The 22326-nt window shown below is 44.3% G+C and overlaps 1 protein-coding gene across 9 annotated transcripts; it reads left to right on the top strand.

Annotated features, from left to right (window-relative positions):
- Positions 1 to 1221: 1221 nt before the first annotated feature.
- Positions 1222 to 22236, top strand: ubtfl (upstream binding transcription factor, like). Of its 9 annotated transcripts, none has more exons than XM_014188204.3 (20): positions 1222 to 1244; positions 4657 to 4763; positions 5135 to 5316; positions 5545 to 5628; positions 5748 to 5903; positions 6346 to 6410; positions 6610 to 6730; positions 6892 to 7002; positions 7438 to 7559; positions 8005 to 8146; positions 8394 to 8435; positions 8556 to 8693; positions 10666 to 10827; positions 11139 to 11267; positions 13426 to 13511; positions 15401 to 15590; positions 15856 to 15903; positions 17432 to 17572; positions 21050 to 21145; positions 21641 to 22236. In XM_014188204.3, the coding sequence occupies exons 2-20, from the start codon at positions 4703 to 4705 to the stop codon at positions 21728 to 21730; spliced, it is 2166 nt and encodes a 721-aa protein (XP_014043679.3). In that variant the 5' UTR covers positions 1222 to 1244; positions 4657 to 4702; the 3' UTR covers positions 21731 to 22236.
- Positions 22237 to 22326: the final 90 nt, after the last annotated feature.

The raw sequence follows: 22326 nt of genomic DNA, 5'->3' as shown, positions 1-22326 counted from the left end.
TAAAACACTGGAATGGTAGATTTGCAGTGGAAGAAAGTGCAAAGTAGAAATAGAAATAATGGGGTGCGAAGGAGCAAAAATAAATAAATAAAGTAGGGGAAGAGGTAGTTGTTTGGGCTAAATTATAGATGGGCTATGTACAGGTGCAGTAATCTGTGAGCTGCTCTGACAGCTGGTGCTTAAAGCTAGTGAGGGAGATAAGTGTTTCCAGTTTTAGAGATTTTTGTAGTTTGTTCCAGTCATTGGCAGCAGAGAACTGGAAGGAGAGGCGGCCGAAGGAAGAATTGGCTTTGGGGGTGACCAGAGAGATAAAACGATCTTAACTGACTTGCCTAGTAAAAAAAAAAAGGACGTGTCTGTCCCTGTACAAAAGTGTTTGTAAAGGTGTTAATTAAGGCAGACACCTGAACATTTAAAGTGGATATATGTATTTTATATTTATTGAACTAGGCAAGTCCGTTGAGGACAAATTCTTATTTACAATGACAGCCTACACCGGCCAAACCCAGACAACGCTGGGCCAATTGTACGCCGCCCTATGAGACTCCCAAACACAGACGGTTGTGATACAGCCTGTATATATAGGCTGTACATTATGTAATGTACACATTCTTCTTGTCATAATCATACATGATGTATCACCTAAACTCCCATAAAGGAAATGTGTATCAGTCACTGCTTGCATGTGAAAGTTTGAAATAAAAAGTATAATGAGTGCATGGCAAATGAAACAGGATGATCATAGAAAGAATAGGTTCATCATCTTTAATTACATTGCTTACTGCTGGGTACCGCTACATGTAGGCCTATAAATTGCTCAACAGTCACCAGCTCAGTTTTTTCACGTGACACACCACAGGCCACAGACTATCCTGATAGGTCTACAGTTGTGCCGCGTTCATATAATGTCGGAAACTCGGAAATATCTGAATTGAATACTCGTTGTAGAAATATGATATAGGTTCCTGAGTTTCCCACTTGGGAAGTATCAGAACCGACCAATTGGAAGCTATGCGCTATTAACTGACTTTAATTTGAACTCGGAAGTCCCGAGTTTCCAACATGACGATAACGCGGCCTTATTATTAAATTCCAGTCTCAAATAGATGAAGGATTGGAGTGAAGGGCCGTCTCCTCCTTTCCCCGTCTATTGGCCAGTTTTACTTAATAATTCCACAGCAGTGAAATGTGCGTGACGGCTGTGTTGTTAGCCCACATGAAAGGGAGACTGAGGGAAAAGTAAAGTATGTCCGCGGCCTATTGTCATTTCAGATTATGGATAGGCATTAGCAAACAAGAGTTTAGATATTTGCAGGACACATTGCTTGCTAGTGCTACAGTAGAGCTACACTACTTGAACGTTTCATTTATTTCCTCATGCCTTTCGATTCCGAGCCTTGGATGAAATTGTAGTTATTGTCCATCCCTGCATCTCTCAAATCCCACTGTAGTTCGTTTTCTGAGGCCCTGTAATCCCTGGAAACCTGTGGATAGGGTAGGCTAATCGGTTTAGCACTTCATGGACACTGCTAAAATGAAGGGGGTGGTGGATAAATGTCTAGCTAGAATTAAGTATATTACTTAATAATCTCTTGATAATCTCTATAAGAATGAAAGACTCATGAATTGTCTACAAATAACTCAATTATTTTACATTGATAATGTGTAAACTAAATGCGCTATTCATTAAAGATAAATTACAGCATCACGATCAAGCTATTTCTTATGAAATACTGCCGTATGTTTTTAGTTTCAGCCTCCGCCTTTGTCTCCTTCTTTCTCGCATGTTTTTACTTGGAGTTCCTCCCCCTGCGGCGCTGGGCGGAGTTTCATACCGAACAAGACGCTCCTTTTGTCGGATCCGTTCCGACCTGACTCCCCGGGGTTTACGGCTGAAAAAACGACACTTAAAACAGCCCTAAAATAATTAAACACGAATACCTTGATTTGTAGTAACAACGCTGGTTTCTAACTGCCACAAAAGGTGAGTGAAAAGTTGTGTTTTGATGGCGTTAAACGCGATTTTTAAGTCGTGTCTCCCCGAGTCTTTATAACATTCATGGCGGCTCTGCAGTGAGAGCTTTGGGGCGAAAGCAAGCAGATGCGTTCGCTCACATATCTGTTTTTCAGCAAGTTCTAGCTTTATAAGCATTTCTGAACTTTTCACTTACTGCTTTTGGTAATTATAGAACCACATTGACAGTTAAATGCAATCTCCTCCAAATTATAACATTTAAAAAACGACTTTTCACAAATTGACGATTTAGACTATGCTACAAAATACACGTGCACTATACACATCCAGTCTGCTAATAGGGTATTGAGTCTACGGTGGTTTTCTTGTCAATTTACTGAGTGTAAAATATAGAAAAATTGGTTTGGTAGCAAGTTTTCATGCCAGCGGAAGCTGCGTTTTGACTCCTGCCTGAATAAGGGCGCCATTACTGGGGTAGCAAGCAAAGAACGGTCGGTGTTCCCAAGACAAACTTAGAAGGCTGTAGCCTTGATTCAAAATAGAAAGACATTAAAATAGTAACGTCACGGCCCCCCGAAATATGTGAATGCAGTCTGATGACCGTAGCATTTGATGTTTTCATAGTTTTAGGCTGTGAAATACTCACAGGATTGTTATCGATAGATGGATGCGACAATTTTTTTTTTTTTTATGCAATGTAACGTTAGGCCTATTTTTCTTTTAAGTTTGCAGTATCTGTTTTCCCCGAAGTTTGACCTTGTGAGCGGGCCACGATGACACTACACCGAGAAAGCGACGCCTCGCTCGGGCGCACAGCTGCGCCACAGCTTGGGGGAAGCGGGCGGGGGTAGGCGCGCACTTTCTGGCAGTTCGATTCAGCGCTCCGCCACGGAATGTTAAAGCGTTCTATTTGCCTTGTCTAGAACGCTCCCTTCATCCACTACATTTACATCTTACATTTAGGCCTATTATCTAGCATAGGCTATTTTAAGGGGTTTCGTATCACCCCATGTGGGGAAAAGAGGGGAAAATATCTTAATTTAAAAATACGTAGGCTACATTTGTTGTTTGAGACAGTTGTGGATGTATTTATGTAGCCTTATCCAATTAGTCTTAGCCTAGGCTACTTGAGGCACAACTGTCATAGGGTTCAGCGGCAGGAGTGGTGTTTTGACCGGTACCTGGTCACGTTTTGCGTCCGAGCGGTCCCCAATGTTGACACTTTTTTTCACAAATATGCACTCAAACCTGAAAACAAATGTTTTGATTTAGGTCTATCGTGTAGCTTAATCATTGGGCTATGCCTTAACTACACGTAGGGTTTTAAGAAAAAGTTGCCTGGTGCAATATCGACCGACATAGCGCGGTAACTAACCGCGACTATCTAGGCTATGCAGTTCAGGGGTATAGGCCTGATGAAAAGAAGCAGAGAAGGCCAACTGCGGCCGCGGAACTATGCGCCCCCCAGATGACTGCATGCCCCTTTGCGTCCCACTTGGTACAGGGACCTTGCGTTTCTGAAATCCTGCATTATTCATTTTCAGAACATACCGCAAAAATGAATAAAGAACGGTGGCATATAGCGCTCATTTGGACTATATTAGCCTACAGTAAATGGCCTATAGGCCTAGGCTATTATAAGCGCCTTGACGCGTTCCTGTCTACCGGGTGACAGGCGAGGAGGTTGGCAGGCACACAGCACTTGCGTCTCACGTCCGGAGTCGAGACCGAGGCTTCGAATTTGGAAACGCCCGTGTTTGGATTGCTGGGCTCAGCACTAACTCGCATTTAAAAACAGATACTCTGTTCTAGGGTATTTCAACGCTTATTTTAAGCTGTAGCATTTTATCAATTGCTCAGTTGACAAGCAAAAACGTCAGCTTGCTCTCACCGCGCCATCACTTCGGTAAACTATCCACCACAGTGAAAGGTCAGCTGCGCTCAGCTCGCTTTGGTAATAACGTTCCGAAAAGCAGCAATCTCCAAACGAATTAATATGATGTATCCATTCGGCTGTCGTTGAAAAACAACACGATGAAACAATAAATTGATCGGTCCTCTCGGTAAATCGGATTGTGTGCCACTCTTTCCAGAAGTACACGATGTTCCCTCATATGGGAAAGGATGGGTAGACTTGGGCGGAGCATCCGCATGACCGACTTTTCCTGTATCAGAAATACACCGTGTCGCTATTTTGTGTTAAAAGTGTAGCTTTTGAAAACTTATTTGTGCATTTCCTATTTGTTACCCTACTTGTAGTCAAGACGTTTGACCTTTGGTGTAAAGGTGCTTTGTCAGCTGAATAATTGTCAAGACGCGCAACTTCTCCATATCAACTCATTTAGTCGTGGATGGAACCATAAAATTACATTAGAACACCTGGATGGAACCATAAAATTACATTAGAACACCTGGATGGAACCATAAAATTACATTAGAACACCTGGATGGAACGTCATGAGTCAGTTCTTGAACTGTAGATCCATTCTCGTGTAGATACATATCTTTACGCGTATATTGGAATTGGTGAGTTTTTAGCATAGGCTGTAGCTCAAAGACAATTATCTCCTTGCTATTTCCACTTTTAGCCATAGTTAATTTGTTTATAATAGGAGTTTTTTTTTCTTCTAAAGTTGGGACAGACTGGACCCTAAATATTTGATGCATTTGTGGTTCTCCAGAATCCCTAGAAGCCGGGTCAGTTGAGCTGCCCACAGACGCTGCACCATGAACGGCAGCAGCAGTGTGTCCTCTGCCTCCCAGACCATCCAGATAAAAACAGAACCAGGTAGGGTACATAACCAAAACCACCCCTTCATCAACCACAAGATGTAGTCTTTCTTCTAGTTCTAGTTTTGTAATTTTGTGGATCCTTCAATCATGCGTGTCCCAATTGGGACTTCAGAGTTGTATAGTGGTAGCCTAGGGTTTCTCAGTCAGGATAATTGAGGTGTTAAATTCTGGTTGACTATTGAAAGATGACTGTGTTTTTTGGTTTGTTGACATTTTACTTAGATTTGTCTGACAGTTGTTTATCTATTCTGGGGTCAGCTTGAGGTTTGTTGTGTCTAATAAAAAAAGGCGAGACAAAACAACACATCTGCTCTTTGATGTTGCTTGATGGAGGGGTGTGCGGTTGTGTGATTGTCTATGCTCCAGTTGTGGATACATGGAGTAAGGAGGACTGCCTCACTCTTTTGGAGAGAATTCGGAGCCTGTTGCCTGATGGTGATGCCATGAAATACAAGACCACCGAGTCCCACTTTGACTGGGAGAAGGTCTGCTTCGGAGGCTTCACCGGCGACATGTGCAAACAGAAGTGGGCGAAGGTGTCCACTGAGGTTAGCCAATTACAAGTCACAATTTTAGCCAATCACAACAGCCAAAATATCTATTTTCTGTTTTGAATCTGTGGAGGGAAGTGTCACAAATTACAGAAAGCAATGTCTGTAGCCTCTTTTTCTACTGGAAAGATTTTACTGTTGCGAAATGAAACACGGCACCATGAAAAAAATGTTTACAACATAATTTCAGTTTAGGCCTTAATCCATTTGATACTATGTGTTCAGGTGCGGAAGTTTAGGACTATGACCGAGCTCATAGTTGATGCCATTGAGTTTGTGAAGAACCCTTACAAAGGGAAGAAATTGAAGGTAAGCAATCAGGTTTTACTTTGTACCCATGAAATGTCACAAAATGCTAGGGTTATACTTGTCAATCTCACGTCTTCTACCATACAAATGACCATTGTTCTGTTTTCCACCCTTTTTAGACACACCCAGACTTCCCAAAGAAACCCCTTACACCGTATTTCCGGTTCTTCATGGAGAAGCGAGCCAAGTATGCCAAGATCCACCCCGAGATGAGCAACCTTGACCTCACCAAGATTCTGTCCAAGAAATACAAGGAACTCCCAGACAAGAAAAAGGTGATGGTCAAGTCTACCATGCCGTTTCATTATTCCTTTGGGATAATCTTTATTTAATTCAAAGGCAGATCCCAAATCTGTACATAACATTACTGTATAGAAAACAGAGTGGTTTGTGACTAGACAACTACCTGAAACAATTACTTACTTTTCTTGTTTCTGAATTGATAGCTTTCTATACTCTATACTCTTCTTCAATTAAAAAAAATTAATAATTTTACCTTTATTTAACTAGGCAAGTCAGTTAAGAACAAATTCTTATGTAAAATGACGGCCTACTCTGGCCAAACCCGGATGACGCTGGGCCAATTGTGCGCCGCCCCTATGGGACTCCCAATCACGTCCGGATGCGATACAGCCTTGATGTATCACATGGGAGTAACTTTGTTCGTTTTTCAGTTAATAACTAATTGCGTGAGGGTTATTCTCTGTTCCCCAACAGCAAAAGTACATCACCGAGTTTCAGCGAGAGAAGGAGTCCTTTGAAAAGAATATGGCCCGATTCAAGTGAGTGGCATTTTCTGTCTGGTTGAAGCCAGCCTTCAGTGGCCAAATTAGCTTCCTCTGCTGAATAATAAGCAACACTTTCCTAAACTGACACATTTTCCTTGAGAAGAACCCAAGTGATCACTTTCCTCTATCTGTTGGTTGAAAGGGTATACCACCCATATACAGCTGCCTTAACGTCTTTGCTCTTGTTCCCCAGAGAGGACTACCCCGAGTTGATAGAGGAGAGAAAGAAGTCGGACCTCCCTGAGAAGCCCAAGACGCCCCAGCAGCTGTGGTACAACCATGAGAAGAAGACCTACATGAAGCTCCACCCTGATGTGAGTGCGTGCAGTGGAACCCGCCCAGCTAAGTCTGGGATTTCACAAAATGAAACTGTCAAGTGTTGTGCTTACATGAATATACCCTAAAAAAGAAAATGTCCCTTTTGGAATTCTTTGTGGTGAATGATGAATGCCGTTCCTTTCTCTGGGGTTACCAGGTGAGCCAGAAGGAGCTGAAGGAAGCTCTGAGGAGACAGTGGTCCCAGCTGTCAGACAAGAAGAGACTTAAGTGGATCAGCAAGGCCCTGGAGCTGCAGAAAGACTATGCGGTAAGAGGTTTGGTATGAAGGGGTGCCGGAGTTCAGAGGATTCGTACATTTTTTAAAAGATAGCGCCTCAAGACACAACTCGGTAATCCTCTCCAATTTTTTTTTTCCCTGGTAGAAGAAACAAGCAAATTTGCCACTTTGTATGTGATATACACTGCCTAGAGAGTAAGGCTGCGTTTACACGTTTCATTAGTTGGTCTTTTTGTTCAATCAGATCACCTCTGGGAAAAGATGGAAAGTAGATCAGAATTGGTCGACCTGTGTAAACGCAGCCTTGCAAGCACATTCTAAATAAATAGTATTTCATTCCCTTTTTGTAGAAGTACAGCACAATCAATGACAATTTCAGTGATTTTAATTTTTTTAAATTTTCTTTAGAAATTGTCGAAATGTTTTTTTGTCACCTGAAAAGTTTGAATCCATGGTTCTCTACAGGGTTGTATGAGAGTCTACCAAGAGGCCCATCCAGACGCTGAAGAGCACGTCAAGTCCGTCCTCACCAAAGCCGAGCGGCAGCTCAAGGACAAGTTCGACGGCAGGCCAACCAAACCTCCGCCGTAAGTTGCTTGATCGGAGTCGCACAATATTCTTTCAATAATATAAGTGGCGAGGGGGGTAGCAGAATGGGGTAGCAGAATGGGGTAGCAGAATGGGGTAGAAGGAATGGGGTAGAAGAATGGGGAGAGGGGGGTAGAAGAATGGGGTAGAAGAATGGGGTTGCAGAGGGGGGTAGCAGAATGGGGAGGGACTGAGGTGGGGCTCACACCACCATGGGATCTAGTATCAGCAGCGATACCAGACTCTGGGCCCAGTCTCTTGACAGTTCTGAAAAGACCAAAGGGATTTTTGCCCTCAGGCATTTTATTCCCCAGAGATTTATGGATTGGAGATCCTTATGCAAACAGTAGCTTTTGGTTTCTCAGTGAAAACGTCTGTTGAGTTTAAAGACCTTTGTCGTCATTCTATAGCGCTGAACTAGGTTTTTGGCTTTTCGGTCTTCAGGAATGGTTACTCCCTATACTGTGCTGAGCTGATGGTGAACATGAAGGATGTTCCCAGTACGGAGCGTATGGTGCTGTGCAGTAAGCAGTGGAAGGTGATGACGCAGAAGGAGAAGGACATGTTTCAGAAACGCTGCGAGCAGGTCAGTCTTGTTCAGCTCCGTTCAAGGGGGAAATGCAATGAATCACCAGTATTTTCTCTTTATGTCGTAGACCGGCCCAGCACAGCATCCTTAATAGGTTCTTAAATTATTTTGGCTTCTATAGGTTTCGATATGTAATGTGAAGGTTTGAAAGGGTTTTGGTGAGCCATGATGAAAGTTTGTATTCTTATCATTCACCAATCGTATCAATGCTCTTTCATCCCTGTGCTGGTGTGTCTGACGACAGAAAAAGAAGCAGTATGAAATTGACCTACAAAGGTTTCTCGAGGTAAGTAGAACTGAATATATCCATATCCATAGTACTCTAGTACATATCACACTACACATTCTTGGCTGACCTGAGTTTTAGTAGTGGAAGTCTGGCAGCCTACATGTCGGTTTTCTCCAGAGTCTCCCGGAGGAGGAGAGGGACCGGGTGATGACGGAGGAGAAGCTGGGGGGCTCGCGGCTGGGCATGGGGGGTGTTGGTAGCCCTCACAGATCCAAGTCCCCGTCCGCCAAGGTGGGTCTCACAAAACTACAACAGGTATGTCACCACCTTTTCAGCCACAAGGTGGGCTTTCTGTTAGGTTACAGTGAAGCTGGGCTATGGCTTTCTGTTAAAAGCTGGGCTATGGCTTTCTGTTAAAAGCTGGGCTATGGCTTTCTGTTAAAAGCTGGGCTATGGCTTTCTGTTAAAAGCTGGGCTATGGCTTTCTGTTAAAAGCTGGGCTATGGCTTTCTGTTAAAAGCTGGGCTATGGCTTTCTGTTAAAAGCTGGGCTATGGCTTTCTGTTAAAAGCTGGGCTATGGCTTTCTGTTAAAAGCTGGGCTATGGCTTTCTGTTAGGTAGGACTGTGGTAGTCATGAAATGTTGTCAGCCGGTTGATTGATTGTCAAGCAAATAACTGACCATTAATGAACACGTTTATCATCTCCTGGCTTCCACACAAGCCACAGGTGCAGACCTTTGGAACATCTACATTCTAAAAAGTCTAATAAATAAACGTAATATAGCCTACACCATCACAATAAATCCACTATTTATTTTAGACGGGTCTAAAGAAACATGATGTGAAGAAATGTAGTCGTTGTCCTTATGTTAGGTCCTGATCTGGCTATGCCATATGGCTGTGGGCTACACTAGTTCATTTAGCAGGCAAGATTTGCTTAGAATTCTGTGGAATTATTTTATAAGTATGAAGAATACAATTGAACATAAAGTAAAATACAAACTATATTTTCTCCAAACTATTTCTGAGGGAGTGCGCACGTGGCTCTTTTGTTGAGTGGTTAACAAAGAAACAGGTCCTCCTATATGCTTCATTTTAGAGTTATTTATGCAACTTCAGTTGTGATATGTTTTGATTTTCTTGCACAGGCTGCACACATTTCATTAGTCTCTCATTAAAAATTTCACAAGTGCTTGATAATGCCTCGAATTTCGCGGCGGCATCCCCCTAGTGGGTCATAATGCCCTCTAAAAAAAAAAAATCCATGCCTTTTGCGGCCAGTGGCCGTTGTGCTGCATGATGCGATTCTAATGACGATTTGAAAAAAGTTGCATGAAAGGCATATGCTGGCTATCATTCACAAGCGATAATATTGTCACCCATCAGACTATTTATTCTTCATTTAATCTGGTCTTTACATATACTTAATGTGTGAAATGAGTTTTGATTAGGTGCAAGATAACGGCCCATTCTGTCTCAGAACCGGGGCAGGAGAAAACAGTACTTGTAATCGTTGCACTTAAATAGCGAATGGAGGACGCTTTTCCTGTGGTTCATTTTCATCCCAGCCAGGTAGACTATACTCCTGTTGTAAAACTAAGTGATGTGCTTAACATTAGAAAAGTTGATAAATAAATATTGTAGGTCTAGCCTATAGAAAGCTGATGGGGTACTCCTCTTTTTAAGAGGCCATCAAAACTCTGTTTTCTAACGCAATTGCATAGCCTATAGAATTGTTGTGGAACATGAGCTCATGGGCTCTCATTTAGTGTTTGATTAGATTTTTGATTACATTTGTATTGTTGTCAGAGTGATTAGAGGGACAATAGATTTCTGAGTACCAGGCAGTTAGCAAGTTTGGTAGGCTACTAATGACAATCAGCAGCTTGGAGAAGCCTAATTACCGTGACTAAACGGTCACGTGAAATTTGACTGCGGTCATGACTGGTGACAGCCGGTGTGGCGGTAATACAGTCACCGTAACAGCCCTACTGTTAGGTTACAGTGAACGTGGGCTATGTCTTTCTATTAGCCCACCTTCACTGTAACCTATTTCTTGCTAAGCTACAGTGAAAGTTTGGAACCTGGTCAGTCACTGGGAAGGTTTACTGACTATTTCATATGTTGGGTCAACATCACATTTTATTGGTCACATTTAGCAGATGTTATTGCGGGTGTAGTAGATGTTTTAGCTATGTCACCTGTTCAGATTTTACATTTAAAGGTATACTAGGTACACGCCACATGCGTTGACACCAGGTCTGTCTCTGTATGGGATCCCTTCAGGAGCGCTGTCGCGAAGCTGAGCAGGGGCACTGGGTACACTCCGGCCTGACGGCGAAAGAGAAGCGCGACGGCAAGAAGAGGACCAAACTCCCTGAGACACCCAAGACTGCCGAGGAGATGTGGCAACAGGGCGTCGTAGGAGACTACCTGGCCAAGTACAGGGTGAAAAAGAGGGATTATGATTTGATATTAATATAGGGCCATATTCATTTTTATAGTTCTCTATCTGGTTTTAGTGTTTCACATTGAAGTAGTTGTTTTCCAACAACTCAACAAAACCATATATTCTTTTACAAATGCTGTATACTGTTGCGGGTCAAATTAAATTGGTTCGTGGGCCAGTTGTGGTGCGCAGACCACCAGTTGAAGTCCCATGCTGTACAGCATCTAGGAATGAGCTTTTAATCCATACAGTCCTAAAGTGAAAAATAAAAATATAAAAAACTTCAGTGTTCCATGTCTTGTGGTTACAGAGTGATCGTAAGAAGACCCAGAGTGCCATGGAGTCAGCCTGGAAGGCCATGGAGAAGAAGGAGAAGATCCCTTGGATCAAGAAGGCGGCTGAAGACCAGAAGCGATACGAGGTTCAGTACCGGCCCGTGGTCAGTGACCAGACGTTTTGACCGCTGTCTTCTCCAGTTGTGCTGAAGAAATGTCAAAATGTTGGTCGCCCTCCCCACCTCCTGCTCCTCCCCATTCCTTCCTGTCCCCTACCCTCCTCCAAGCCACCTCCTCCCCATTCCTTCCTGTCCCCTACCCTCCTCCAAGCCACCTCCTCCCCATTCCTTCCTGTCCCCTACCCTCCTCCAAGCCACCTCCTCCCCATTCCTTCCTGTCTCCTACCCTCCTCCAAGCCACCTCCTCCCCATTCCTTCCTGTCCCCTACCCTCCTCCAAGCCACCTCCTCCCCATTCCTTCCTGTCTCCTACCCTCCTCCAAGCCACCTCCTCCCCATTCCTTCCTGTCTCCTACCCTCCTCCAAGCCACCTCCTCCCCATTCCTTCCTGTCTCCTACCCTCCTCCAAGCCACCTCCTCCCCATTCCTTCCTGTCTCCTACCCTCCTCCAAGCCACCTCCTCCCTATTCCTTCCTGTCTCCTACTCTCCTCCAAGCCACCTCCTCCCTATTCCTTCCTGTCTCCTACTCTCCTCCAAGCCACCTCCTCCCCATTCCTTCCTGTCTCCTACCCTCCTCCAAGCCACCTCCTCCCCATTCCTTCCTGTCTCCTACCCTCCTCCAAGCCACCTCCTCCCCATTCCTTCCTCCCCCCTACCCTCCTCCAATCCATCTCCTCCTCATTCCTTCCTCTCCCCTACCCTCCTCCAAGCCACCTCCTCCCACCCCGACCCTCCAAGCCACCTCTCCTTCCCCACCCCTCCTCCCCATTCCTTCCTGTCTCCTACCCACTTCCAAGCAACCCCTCGTCCCCATCCCTCCACATAAAAATCATCTGTCCTCGGTTGCAACACTCACTACCGAGTTCCAAACTGCCTCTGGAAGCAACATTAGCACAATAACTGTTCATCAGGAGCTTCATGAAATGGGTTTCCATGGCCGAGCAGCCGCACACAAGCCTAAGATCACAATGTGCAATGCCAAGAGTCGGCTGGAGTGGTGTAAAACTCGCTGCCATTGGACTCTGGATACGCTTTCTCTGGAGTGATGAATCATGCTTCACCATCTGGGTTTGGCGGATGCCAGGAGAACGCTACCTGCGCCAATGCATAGTGCCAACTGTAAAGTTTGGTGGAGGATAAATAATAGTCTGGGGCTGTTTTTCATGGTTCGGGCTAGGCCCCTTAGCTCCAGTGAAGGGAATTCTTAACAATACAGCATACAATGACATTTTAGATGATTCTGTGCATCCAACGTTTTGGCAACAGTTTTTTAAAATTTATTTTACCTTTATTTAACTAGGCAAGTCAGTTAAGAACAAATTCTTATTTTCAATGACAGCCTAGGAACAGTGGGTTAACTGCCTTGTTCAGGGGCAGAACGACAGATTTGTACCTTGTCAGCTCAGGGATTCAACCTTTCGGTTAATAGTTCAACGCTCTAACCATTAGGCTACGCTGCCACCCCAGTTTGGGGAAGGCCCTTTCCTGTTTCAGCATGACAATGCCCCCGTGCACAAACGAGGCCCATACAGAAATGGTTTGTCGAGATCGGTGTGGAAGAACTTGACTGGCCTGCACAGAGCCCTGACCTCAACCCCATTGAACACCTTTGGGATGAATTGGAACGCCGACTGCGTGCCAGCCCTAATCTCCCAACATCAGTGCCCGACCTCACTAATGCTTTTTTGGCTGAATGGAAGCAAGTCCCCGCAGCAATGTTCCAACATCTAGTGGAAAGCCTTCCCAGAAGAGTGGAGGATGTTATAGCAGCAAAGGAGGGGGGGGGTGGCGGCGGCGGCAACTCCACACTAATGCCCATGATTTTGGAATGAGATGTTTGAGAAGGTGTCTACATACTTTCGGTCATGTAGTGTGTTTGTTAGGTGTTGGAATGTGTGTGTGTGTATATATAATGAGGATCCAATCAACAGTCCATGTTTTGATGGGTGTAATTTTCATGAGCCATACCATTACCCATATTTTTTGACATGGGTTAAATATGGCAAGTACTTCCAAATACTTGATCGTCACTTGATTTAATTTGCCCTATAAAATGGAATCCTTTGAAAGTATTTGACATGTACAGTACACCCAGGTCTGATGTGTTGTTGTGTGTGTGCGGTGAACTGTACTTGTCCTGCAGAGGGAATTGTTGGAGATGAGAACAGCCCAGGCAGGAGCAGGCCAGAGGAAACCCAAGTTTGAAGGGGAGCCCAGGAAGCCACCAGTGTGAGTAACTACATACTGACCCTGGAGTGTTATTGATGTTACTGGTGTATTGTTGTCATATTGGAGTGTTATTGATGTTACTGGTGTATTGTTGTCATATTGGAGTGTTATTGATGTTACTGGTGTATTGTTGTCATATTGGAGTGTTATTGATGTTACTGGTGTATTGTTGTCATATTGGAGTGTTATTGATGTTACTGGTGTATTGTTGTCATATTGGAGTGTTATTGATGTTACTGGTGTATTGTTGTCATATTGGAGTGTTATTGATGTTACTGGTGTATTGTTGTCATATTGGAGTGTTATTGATGTTACTGGTGTATTGTTGTCATATTGGAGTGTTATTGATGTTACTGGTGTATTGTTGTCATATTGGAGTGTTATTGATGTTACTGGTGTATTGTTGTCATATTGGAGTGTTATTGATGTTACTGGTGTATTGGAGTGTTATTGATGTTACTGGTGTATTGTTGTCATATTGGAGTGTTATTGATGTTACTGGTGTATTGTTGTCATATTGGAGTGTTATTGATGTTACTGGTGTATTGTTGTCATATTGGAGTGTTATTGATGTTACTGGTGTATTGGAGTGTTATTGATGTTACTGGTGTATTGTTGTCATATTGGAGTGTTATTGATGTTACTGGTGTATTGTTGTCATATTGGAGTGTTATTGATGTTACTGGTGTATTGTTGTCATATTGGAGTGTTATTGATGTTACTGGTGTATTGTTGTCATATTAGGGTGTTATTGATGTTACTGGTGTATTGTTGTCATATTGGAGTGTTATTGATGTTACTGGTGTATTGTTGTCATATTGGAGTGTTATTGATGTTACTGGTGTATTGTTGTCATATTGGAGTGTTATTGATGTTACTGGTGTATTGTTGTCATATTGGAGTGTTATTGATGTTACTGGTGTATTGTTGTCATATTGGGGTGTTGATGTTACTGGTGTATTGTTGTCATATTGGAGTGTTATTGATGTTACTGGTGTATTGTTGTCATATTGGAGTGTTATTGATGTTACTGGTGTATTGTTGTCATATTGGAGTGTTATTGATGTTACTGGTGTATTGTTGTCATATGGCGTCTTTGCTTATCCTGGCCCATATTATTTATTTATCTTTTTTACATCTCTGCCCCCCCCCCCCCCTTCCCCCACGTCCTCTGCTTTCCGCCCCCTAAACGTCCTCTGCTTTCCGCCCCCTAAACGTCCTCTGCTTTCCGCCCCCTAAACGTCCTCTGCTTTCCGCCCCCTAAACGTCCTCTGCTTTCCGCCCCCTAAACGTCCTCTGCTTTCCGCCCCCTAAACGTCCTCTGCTTTCCGCCCCCTAAACGTCCTCTGCTTTCCGCCCCCTAAAGGTCCTCTGCTTTCCGCCCCCTAAACGTCCTCTGCTTTCCGCCCCCTAAACGTCCTCTGCTTTCCGCCCCCTAAACGTCCTCTGCTTTCCGCCCCCTAAACGTCCTCTGCTTTCCGCCCCCTAAACGTCCTCTGCTTTCCGCCCCCTAAACGTCCTCTGCTTTCCGCCCCCTAAACGTCCTCTGCTTTCCGCCCCCTAAACGTCCTCTGCTTTCCGCCCCCTAAACGTCCTCTGCTTTCCGCCCCCTAAACGTCCTCTGCTTTCCGCCCCCTAAACGTCCTCTGCTTTCCGCCCCCTAAACGTCCTCTGCTTTCCGCCCCCTAAACGTCCTCTGCTTTCCGCCCCCTAAACGTCCTCTGCTTTCCTTTGCTCATTTTTCATGTATTTGCTCACCACCTTAATCGGACACGTTAAGCCTAGAAGATCCTAGGCTATTTACTACTACTGTTAGTATGAGTGTATATATTTTATTTAATGGGCCTATGCCATCAGTTTATATTGACTATGTGGGTATAATTAAACAGGAGCGGCTACCAGATGTTCTCTCAGGAGCTGTTGACCAACGGCGAGCTGAATCACTTCAGTCTGAAGGAGCGCATGGTGGAGATCGGCAAGCGCTGGCACAAGCTCAGCCAGAGTCACAAGGACAAGTACAAGAAGCTGGTAGAGGAGCTGCAGATTGAGTACAAGGCCGAGCTGGAGGCCTGGGTCAAGGTAAGGGTCATAGGTAAAATAATGTATTTCTTAGGCACCTTTCTGAAATGTGGACACACAAGGTTGCTTTCCTCAAAATAAGCATTTAAAATATCAAACGCGTCACAGAAGGAGACATTGGTACACAAGGCGCGTCCTCAGAACCTATGCATTGTATTCTTAAGAAAAATAAAAATTAAATAGTTAAATGATAGCAACAGCACCTTTTGGAAGAAATCAGTCTTTTGTAATTTCTTCCCCCCTTTCTGTCTGTTGTCCCCTTCAGTCTCTCTCTCCCCAGGAACGAGCGGTTTATGAAGAGTTCTCCACCACGGTGAGTTTCACGCTGTCAAATACGCAGGTTGTTGTGTTCTTGACAGCGACTGGGGAGAGTGCCCTAAACACTCCTGCCAAAACCCTTTACACTAATGCTATATGTTTTGTTCTACATTCATATTCCATGGCTGTAGCTACTCTTTTCTCTGTAGCTGGAGTTCTTAAAACCTGACAAATACATTTGTCAATTTAAATTGGCTTTATCTGACTTTGTAGCCTGATATGACTGCCTTAGTGAATATCTGTATTCACAAGCTGGCATCCAGCATAACTGCATATAAACTCAGCAAAAAAAGAAACGTCATCTCACTGTCAACTGTGTTTATTTTCAGCAATCTTAACATGTGTAAATATTTGTATGAACATAACAAGATTCAACAACTGAGACATAAACTGAACAAGTTCCACAGACATGTGACTAACAGCAATGGAATAATGTGTCCCTGAACAAAGGGGGGGGTCAAAATCAAAAATAAGTCAGTATCTGGTGTGGCCACCAGCTGCATTAAGTACTGCAATGCATCTCGTCCTCATGGACTTTGCCAGTTCTTGCTGTGAGATGTTACCCCACTCTTCCACCAAGGCACCTGCAAGTTCCCAGACATTTCTGGGGGGAATGGCCCTAGCCCTCACCCTCCGATCCAACAGGAAGAGCACTTTTTGCCAGTCCTGTCTGGTGCAGTGACGGTGGGTTTGTGCCCATAGGCGACGTTGTTGCTGGTGATGTCTGGTGAGGACCTGCCTTACAACAGGCCTACAAGCCCTCAGTCCAGCCTCTCTCAGCCCATTGCGGACAGTCTGAGCACTGATGGAGGGATTGTGCATTCCTGGTGTAACTCGGGTAGTTGTTATTGCCATCCTGTACCTGTCCCGCAGGTGTGATGTTCGGATGTACCGGTCCTGTACAGCTGTTACACGTGGTCTGCCACTGCGAGGACGATCAGCTGTCCGTCCTGTCTCCCTGTAGCGCTGTCTTAGGCGTCTCACAGTACGGACATTGCAATTTATTGCCCTTGCCACATCTGCAGTCCTCATGCCTCCTTGCAGCATGCCTAAGGCATGTTCACACAGATGACCAGGGACCCTGGGTATCTTTCTTTGGGTGTTTTCCAGTGTCAGTAGAAAGGCCTCTTTAGCGTCCTAAGTTTTCATAACTGTGACCTTAATCGCCTACCGTCTGTAAGCGTCTTAACGACCGTTCCACAGGTGCATGTTCATTAATTGTTTATGGTTCATTGAACAAGCATGGGAAACAGTGTTTAAACCCTTTACAATGAAGATCTATGAAGTTATTAGGATTTTTACTAATTATCTTTGAAAGACATGGTCCTGAAAAAGGGATGTTTCTTTTTTTGCTGCGTTTACATGGAAACAGAACATCATCCTATTAACATCTAGCTACTAATCATCAATGCTTTGAGCTTGAAACAACATGTTTGTGTGCTGATATCTTATACCCCTCCATCCTTCCATCCCCCTGCCCATTATCCCTCATTCTCTCTCCACCTCACCCCCCCTTCGTGCAGAAACGGCGGAGCACCACCAAGCCGCGGGGGGGCACGGGGGCCAAAGTTGGCGTGACTGCAGTGAAGGGGAAGGCGGTAGGTGCCAGAGCCGCAGCAGCAGGGGTCGGGGGGGGCAAGCGGGCCATGGCGTACCGGGCCAAGGTAACCGCGCCGTTCACACACAGATGGAGACACACAGGCATGCACTCAATCCAGACACACACTAACTAACGCACTCTGATTTTGAAGTGGTGGCATGGATGTGGGCGCTGTATGTGGTCCTGACATTTTAGTGATTTTTACTTTTTTTTTTTATGGTGTCTAATGTGCTTATGTTTGTTTTTAACCGGTTATGTCTGGGTGGTTGTCTTACCCTATCGTGTGTGTGTGTGTGTGTTTTCTATAATTGTGGATTCCATGTGCTGTTGTAAGCAAGGGTTGGAACCGGTTCATGGAAAATAACGAAATGTTCCGGGAACAGAACTGTTATTTTAAAAGCATGGGAACCAGTTAATAACGTTATTTGACGTTCAGGGAGAAGAATGGATTGACTTTTTCAATGCTTGTTAAGGATACTATAGTTATCACGATTTCACATTGGATTTATTAACTACAAAAAAGTAAGATGCTTTTAATTCTAGTGCTGCTCTGTACAGACAAGCTTGTTGGCTCTGGTCCAACGTTAAACCAACTTTGAAGTTGAAAGACATTGAAAGTTCCTCCATAGAAGCCACTCCTCTGTAGGTATAATAGTGTGGACCTAATTCAGATAATGCACGTCATAACAAGATGCCCAGCGCTTCAAGGCAGCACAATGTGTTTGTCTTTCATTGTGATTAAACCATGCTGTTAGGGCATAATGCTATTTCCCCGACTTTCCTATACCGATTTTAAATGGCTTACCTGCTCCACAGCAAGCAGCTCTGTCCGCACTGATTGGTGAAGTCATTTAATGTCAGTATCTATCTTTACATACAGTACCAGTCAAAGGTTTGGGCACCTACTCATTCAAGGGTTTTTCTTTATTTTTTTACATTGTAGAATAATAGTGAAGACATCAACTATGAAATAACACATATGGAATCATGTAGTAACCAAAAGTGTTAAACAAATCTAAATATACTTGAGACTCTTCAAAGTAGCCATCCTTTGCCTTTATGAGAGCTTTGCATACTCTTGGCATTCTCTCAACCACCTTCACCTGGAATGCTTTTCCAACAGTCTTGAAGGACTTCCCACATATGCTGAGCACTTGTTGGCTGCTTTTCCTTCACTCTGCTGTCCAAACCATCTTAATTGGGTTGAGGTCGGGTGATTGTGGAGGCCAGGTCATCTGATGCAGCACTCCATCACTGTCCTTCTCAGTCAAATAGCCCTTACACAGCCTGGAGGTCTGTTGGGTCATTGTCCTGTTGAAAACAAATTATAGTCCCACTAAGCAAAAACCAGATTGGATGGTGTATCGCTGCGGTAGCCATGCTGGTTAAGTGTGCCTTGAATTCTAAATAAATCAGTGTCACCAGCAAAGCACCATCACACCACCTCCTCCATGCTTCACGGTGGGAACCACACATGCGGGGAACATCCGTTCACCTACTCTGCGTCTCACAAAGACACGGCGGTTGGGACCAGGAATCTAAAATTGACAGATTTCCACCGGTCTGTTCATTGCTCGTGTTTCTTGGCCCAAGCAAGTCTCTTCATATTATTGGTGTACTTTAGTAGTGGTTTATTTGCATTAATTTGACCATATGGACTGTTCTTGTCATAATATGGACTTGGTCTTTTACCAAATAGGGCTATCTTCTGTATACCACCCCTACCTTGTCACAACAACTGATTGGCTCAAACGCATTAAGAAGGAAAGAAATTCCACAAATTTAAGGCACACCTGGTGACTACCTCATGAAGCTGGTTGAGAGAATGCCAAGAGTGTGCAAAGGGTGGCTACTTGGAAGACTCAAATATATTTTGATTTGTTTAACACTTGTTTTGGTTACTACATGATTCCATATGTGTTGATGTCTTCACTATTATTTTACAATGTAGAAAATAGTAAAAATAAAGGAAAAACCTTTGAGTAGGTGTGTCCAAACTTGACTGGTACTGTATGTATTCCTATTTTCCAGTTTCGAACGGGTTCAGAACTTTATTTTGCTGGTTGGAAGAGTGGAACGGAATGAGAAAAATAATGGTTCTCGTTCAGAACGAAACGATTGGAAAATGTTGGTTCCAACCTCTGGTTATATAGTGCATTCAGAAAATATTCAGACCCCTTGACTTTATCCACATTTAGTTACTTTACAGCCATATTCTAAAATGGATTGAATAGTTTATTTCTCCCTCAGTCTACACACAATAATGACAAAGCAAGTTATTTTTGTTTTTGCAAATGTATTAACCACCCCGGAAATATGACATTTACTTAAGTATTCAGACCCTTTAGTTGAGTCTTCTTGGGTATGATGCTACAAGTGAGACTCTCCAAATACTGGTGTGCATCTCCCATTCTCCTCTGCAGATTCTCTGAAGCTCTGTCAGGTTGAATGGGAAGTGTCGTTGCTCAGCTATTTTCAGGTCTCTGGATGGGATGTTTGATCAGGTTCAAGTCCAGGCTCTGGCTGGGCCAATCAAGGACATTCAGCCACTCCTGCGTTGTCTTGACTGTGTGCTTAGGGTTGTCCTGTTGGAAGGTGAATCTTCGCCCCAGTCTGAGGTCCTGAGCGCTCTGGAGCAGGTTTTCATCAAGGATCCCATCTTTCCCTCAATCCTGTCTCCCAGTCCCTGCCCCTGAAAAACATCCCCACAGCATGATACTGCCACCACCATGCTTCACCGTAGGGATGGTGCCAAGTTGACTCTAGACGTGATGCTTGGCATTCAGACCAGAGAATCTTGTTTCTCATGGTCTTTAAGTGTCTTTTGGCAAACTCCAAGCGGGCTGTCATGTGCTTTTTACTGAGGAGGCCTGATTTGCGGAGTGCTGCAGAGATGGTTGTCCTTCTGGAAGGTTCTCCCATCTCCACAGAGGAACTCTAGAGCTCTGTCAGTGATCATGGGGTTCACCTCCCTGACCAAGGCCCTTCTCCCCTGATTGCTCAGTTTGGATGGGCGGCCAGCTCTATCAAGAGTCTTGGTGGTGACTGACTTATTCCATTTAATAATGATGGTTGTTATATTCTTAAGGACCTTCAATGCTGCGAAACAATTTCAGTACCCTTCACTACATCCATGTCTCAGAGCTCTACGGACAATTCCTTCCACCGCATGGCTTGGTTTTTGCTCTGAGATGCACTGTCAACCATAGACAGTTGTCTTTCCAAGTCATGTCCAATCAATTGAATTGACCACAGGTGGACTCTAATCAAGTTGTAGAAACAGGATGCACCTGAGCTCAATTTTGAGTCTCATAGCGAAGGGACTGAATACTTATGTAAATAAGGTATGCTTTTATTTAATACATTTGACAATTTCTAAACCTGTTTTCGCTTTGTCATTATTGGGTATTGTGTGTAAATTTAGGGGATTTTTTATTTTTAGAATAAGGCTGTAACGTAACAATGTAGGGAAGGGGTCTGAATGCACAAGGTTCTGTAAACGGGTGAGTTTGCAGTAGAGGCGTGACCCTGTGCTCTACAGCAGGATACGTCTGACTCAGACGACGATGACAAGACGGACTCGTCAGACTCCGACGACGACGAAGAATCATCCGGCAGCTCCGACAGCGAAGATGATGTGAGTTTTCCAAGCCAGGGGTCATCCGCACTATGCTTTAGTGCAGACTTGGGTCAAATACATTAAGCAAAAATATTCAAAAGTATTTCAGGTGTGCTTAATTTACCTCCAGTGTACATCTGATCAGTTCCATTGTACTGGGCAAACCACATCAAAAGCTGCACAAGTATTTGACCCAGCTGTTGTCCTGTCTCTGTCCTTTAGAATGACCCAGCCGTTGTCCTGTCCTCTAGAATGACCCAGCCGTTGTCTTGTCTCTGTCCTCTAGAATGACCCAGCTGTTGTCTTGTCTCTGTCCTCTAGAATGACCCAGCCGTTGTCCTGTCCTCTAGAATGACCCAGCTGTTGTCTTGTCTCTGTCCTCTAGAATGACCCAGCCGTTGTCCTGTCTCTGTCCTCTAGAATGACCCAGCCGTTGTCCTGTCCTCTAGAATGACCCAGCCGTTGTCCTGTCCTCTAGAATGACCCAGCTGTTGTCTTGTCTCTGTCCTCTAGAATGACGATGACCATGATGATGATGACGACCAATCTGAGGGTTCCAGCAGCTCTTCCTCAGAGGACAGCAGTGACTCGGACACAGACTAGCCCCCCCCCCCCCCCCCAGAGGAGGGTCTGTGCGGGACACGCTTCCTCGCGAGTCAGGAGCAGTCATGGTGGCGTCATCAAAAGGCTTGCACGTTGGCTCCTCCCACCTCTTTCTCACAAGGAGAAATGAGGGACTGAGAGAATAAATAAACAGGAGTCTTGCTCCACCTCCAGTTGTTGACCCCGAGGACCTTTATTCAAACGGGACGACTTCTCTTTTACAGGGCTTTGTTACGTGTTCAATATTTTTTTGGGGGGCCTTTATATAGGTGTTATGAACTTGTTGCAACATTTTCTTTCTTTTTTAAACTTTGAGAAAGACATTTTAAACTTAAGCGGATTAGGTTTTTTTGAACAAGTCTGACTTGGAGGGGCATATTGAGGAGTCTGCCGTTTTTTTGTCCATGGGTCTCTGACAGTCCGTGCAGAGGGAGGACCGTTGCTGCTTTCCCTCCATTGAAACATCTGGTCAAACCCTCTAATAAAATGCACTTTTTTCTCTTGTATTCTGTGTGATTTCAATCATTATGTAAGAGAGGTATGCTCAGCTCTGTCACGCTGCCATTTTATGAAGGGATGATCCACTCAGAATACAG

Source organism: Salmo salar, chromosome 03 (assembly GCF_965601325.2).
Source record: "Salmo salar chromosome 03, fSalSal1, whole genome shotgun sequence".
NCBI classification, from domain to species: Eukaryota; Metazoa; Chordata; class Actinopteri; order Salmoniformes; family Salmonidae; genus Salmo; species Salmo salar.
Note: the sequence above shows the minus strand (reverse complement) of the source record. Positions and strands in the feature narration are given on the sequence as shown.

Bases quoted from the DNA above. Each gene is read 5' to 3' on its own strand.
- ubtfl (XM_014188204.3), top strand. From the start codon at position 4,703: ATGAACGGCAGCAGCAGTGTGTCCTCTGCCTCCCAGACCATCCAGATA. The intron at 6,411-6,609 runs GTGAGTGGCATT...CTTGTTCCCCAG, and splicing joins AAGAATATGGCCCGATTCAA to AGAGGACTACCCCGAGTTGA. The intron at 10,828-11,138 runs GTGAAAAAGAGG...TTGTGGTTACAG, and splicing joins ACTACCTGGCCAAGTACAGG to AGTGATCGTAAGAAGACCCA.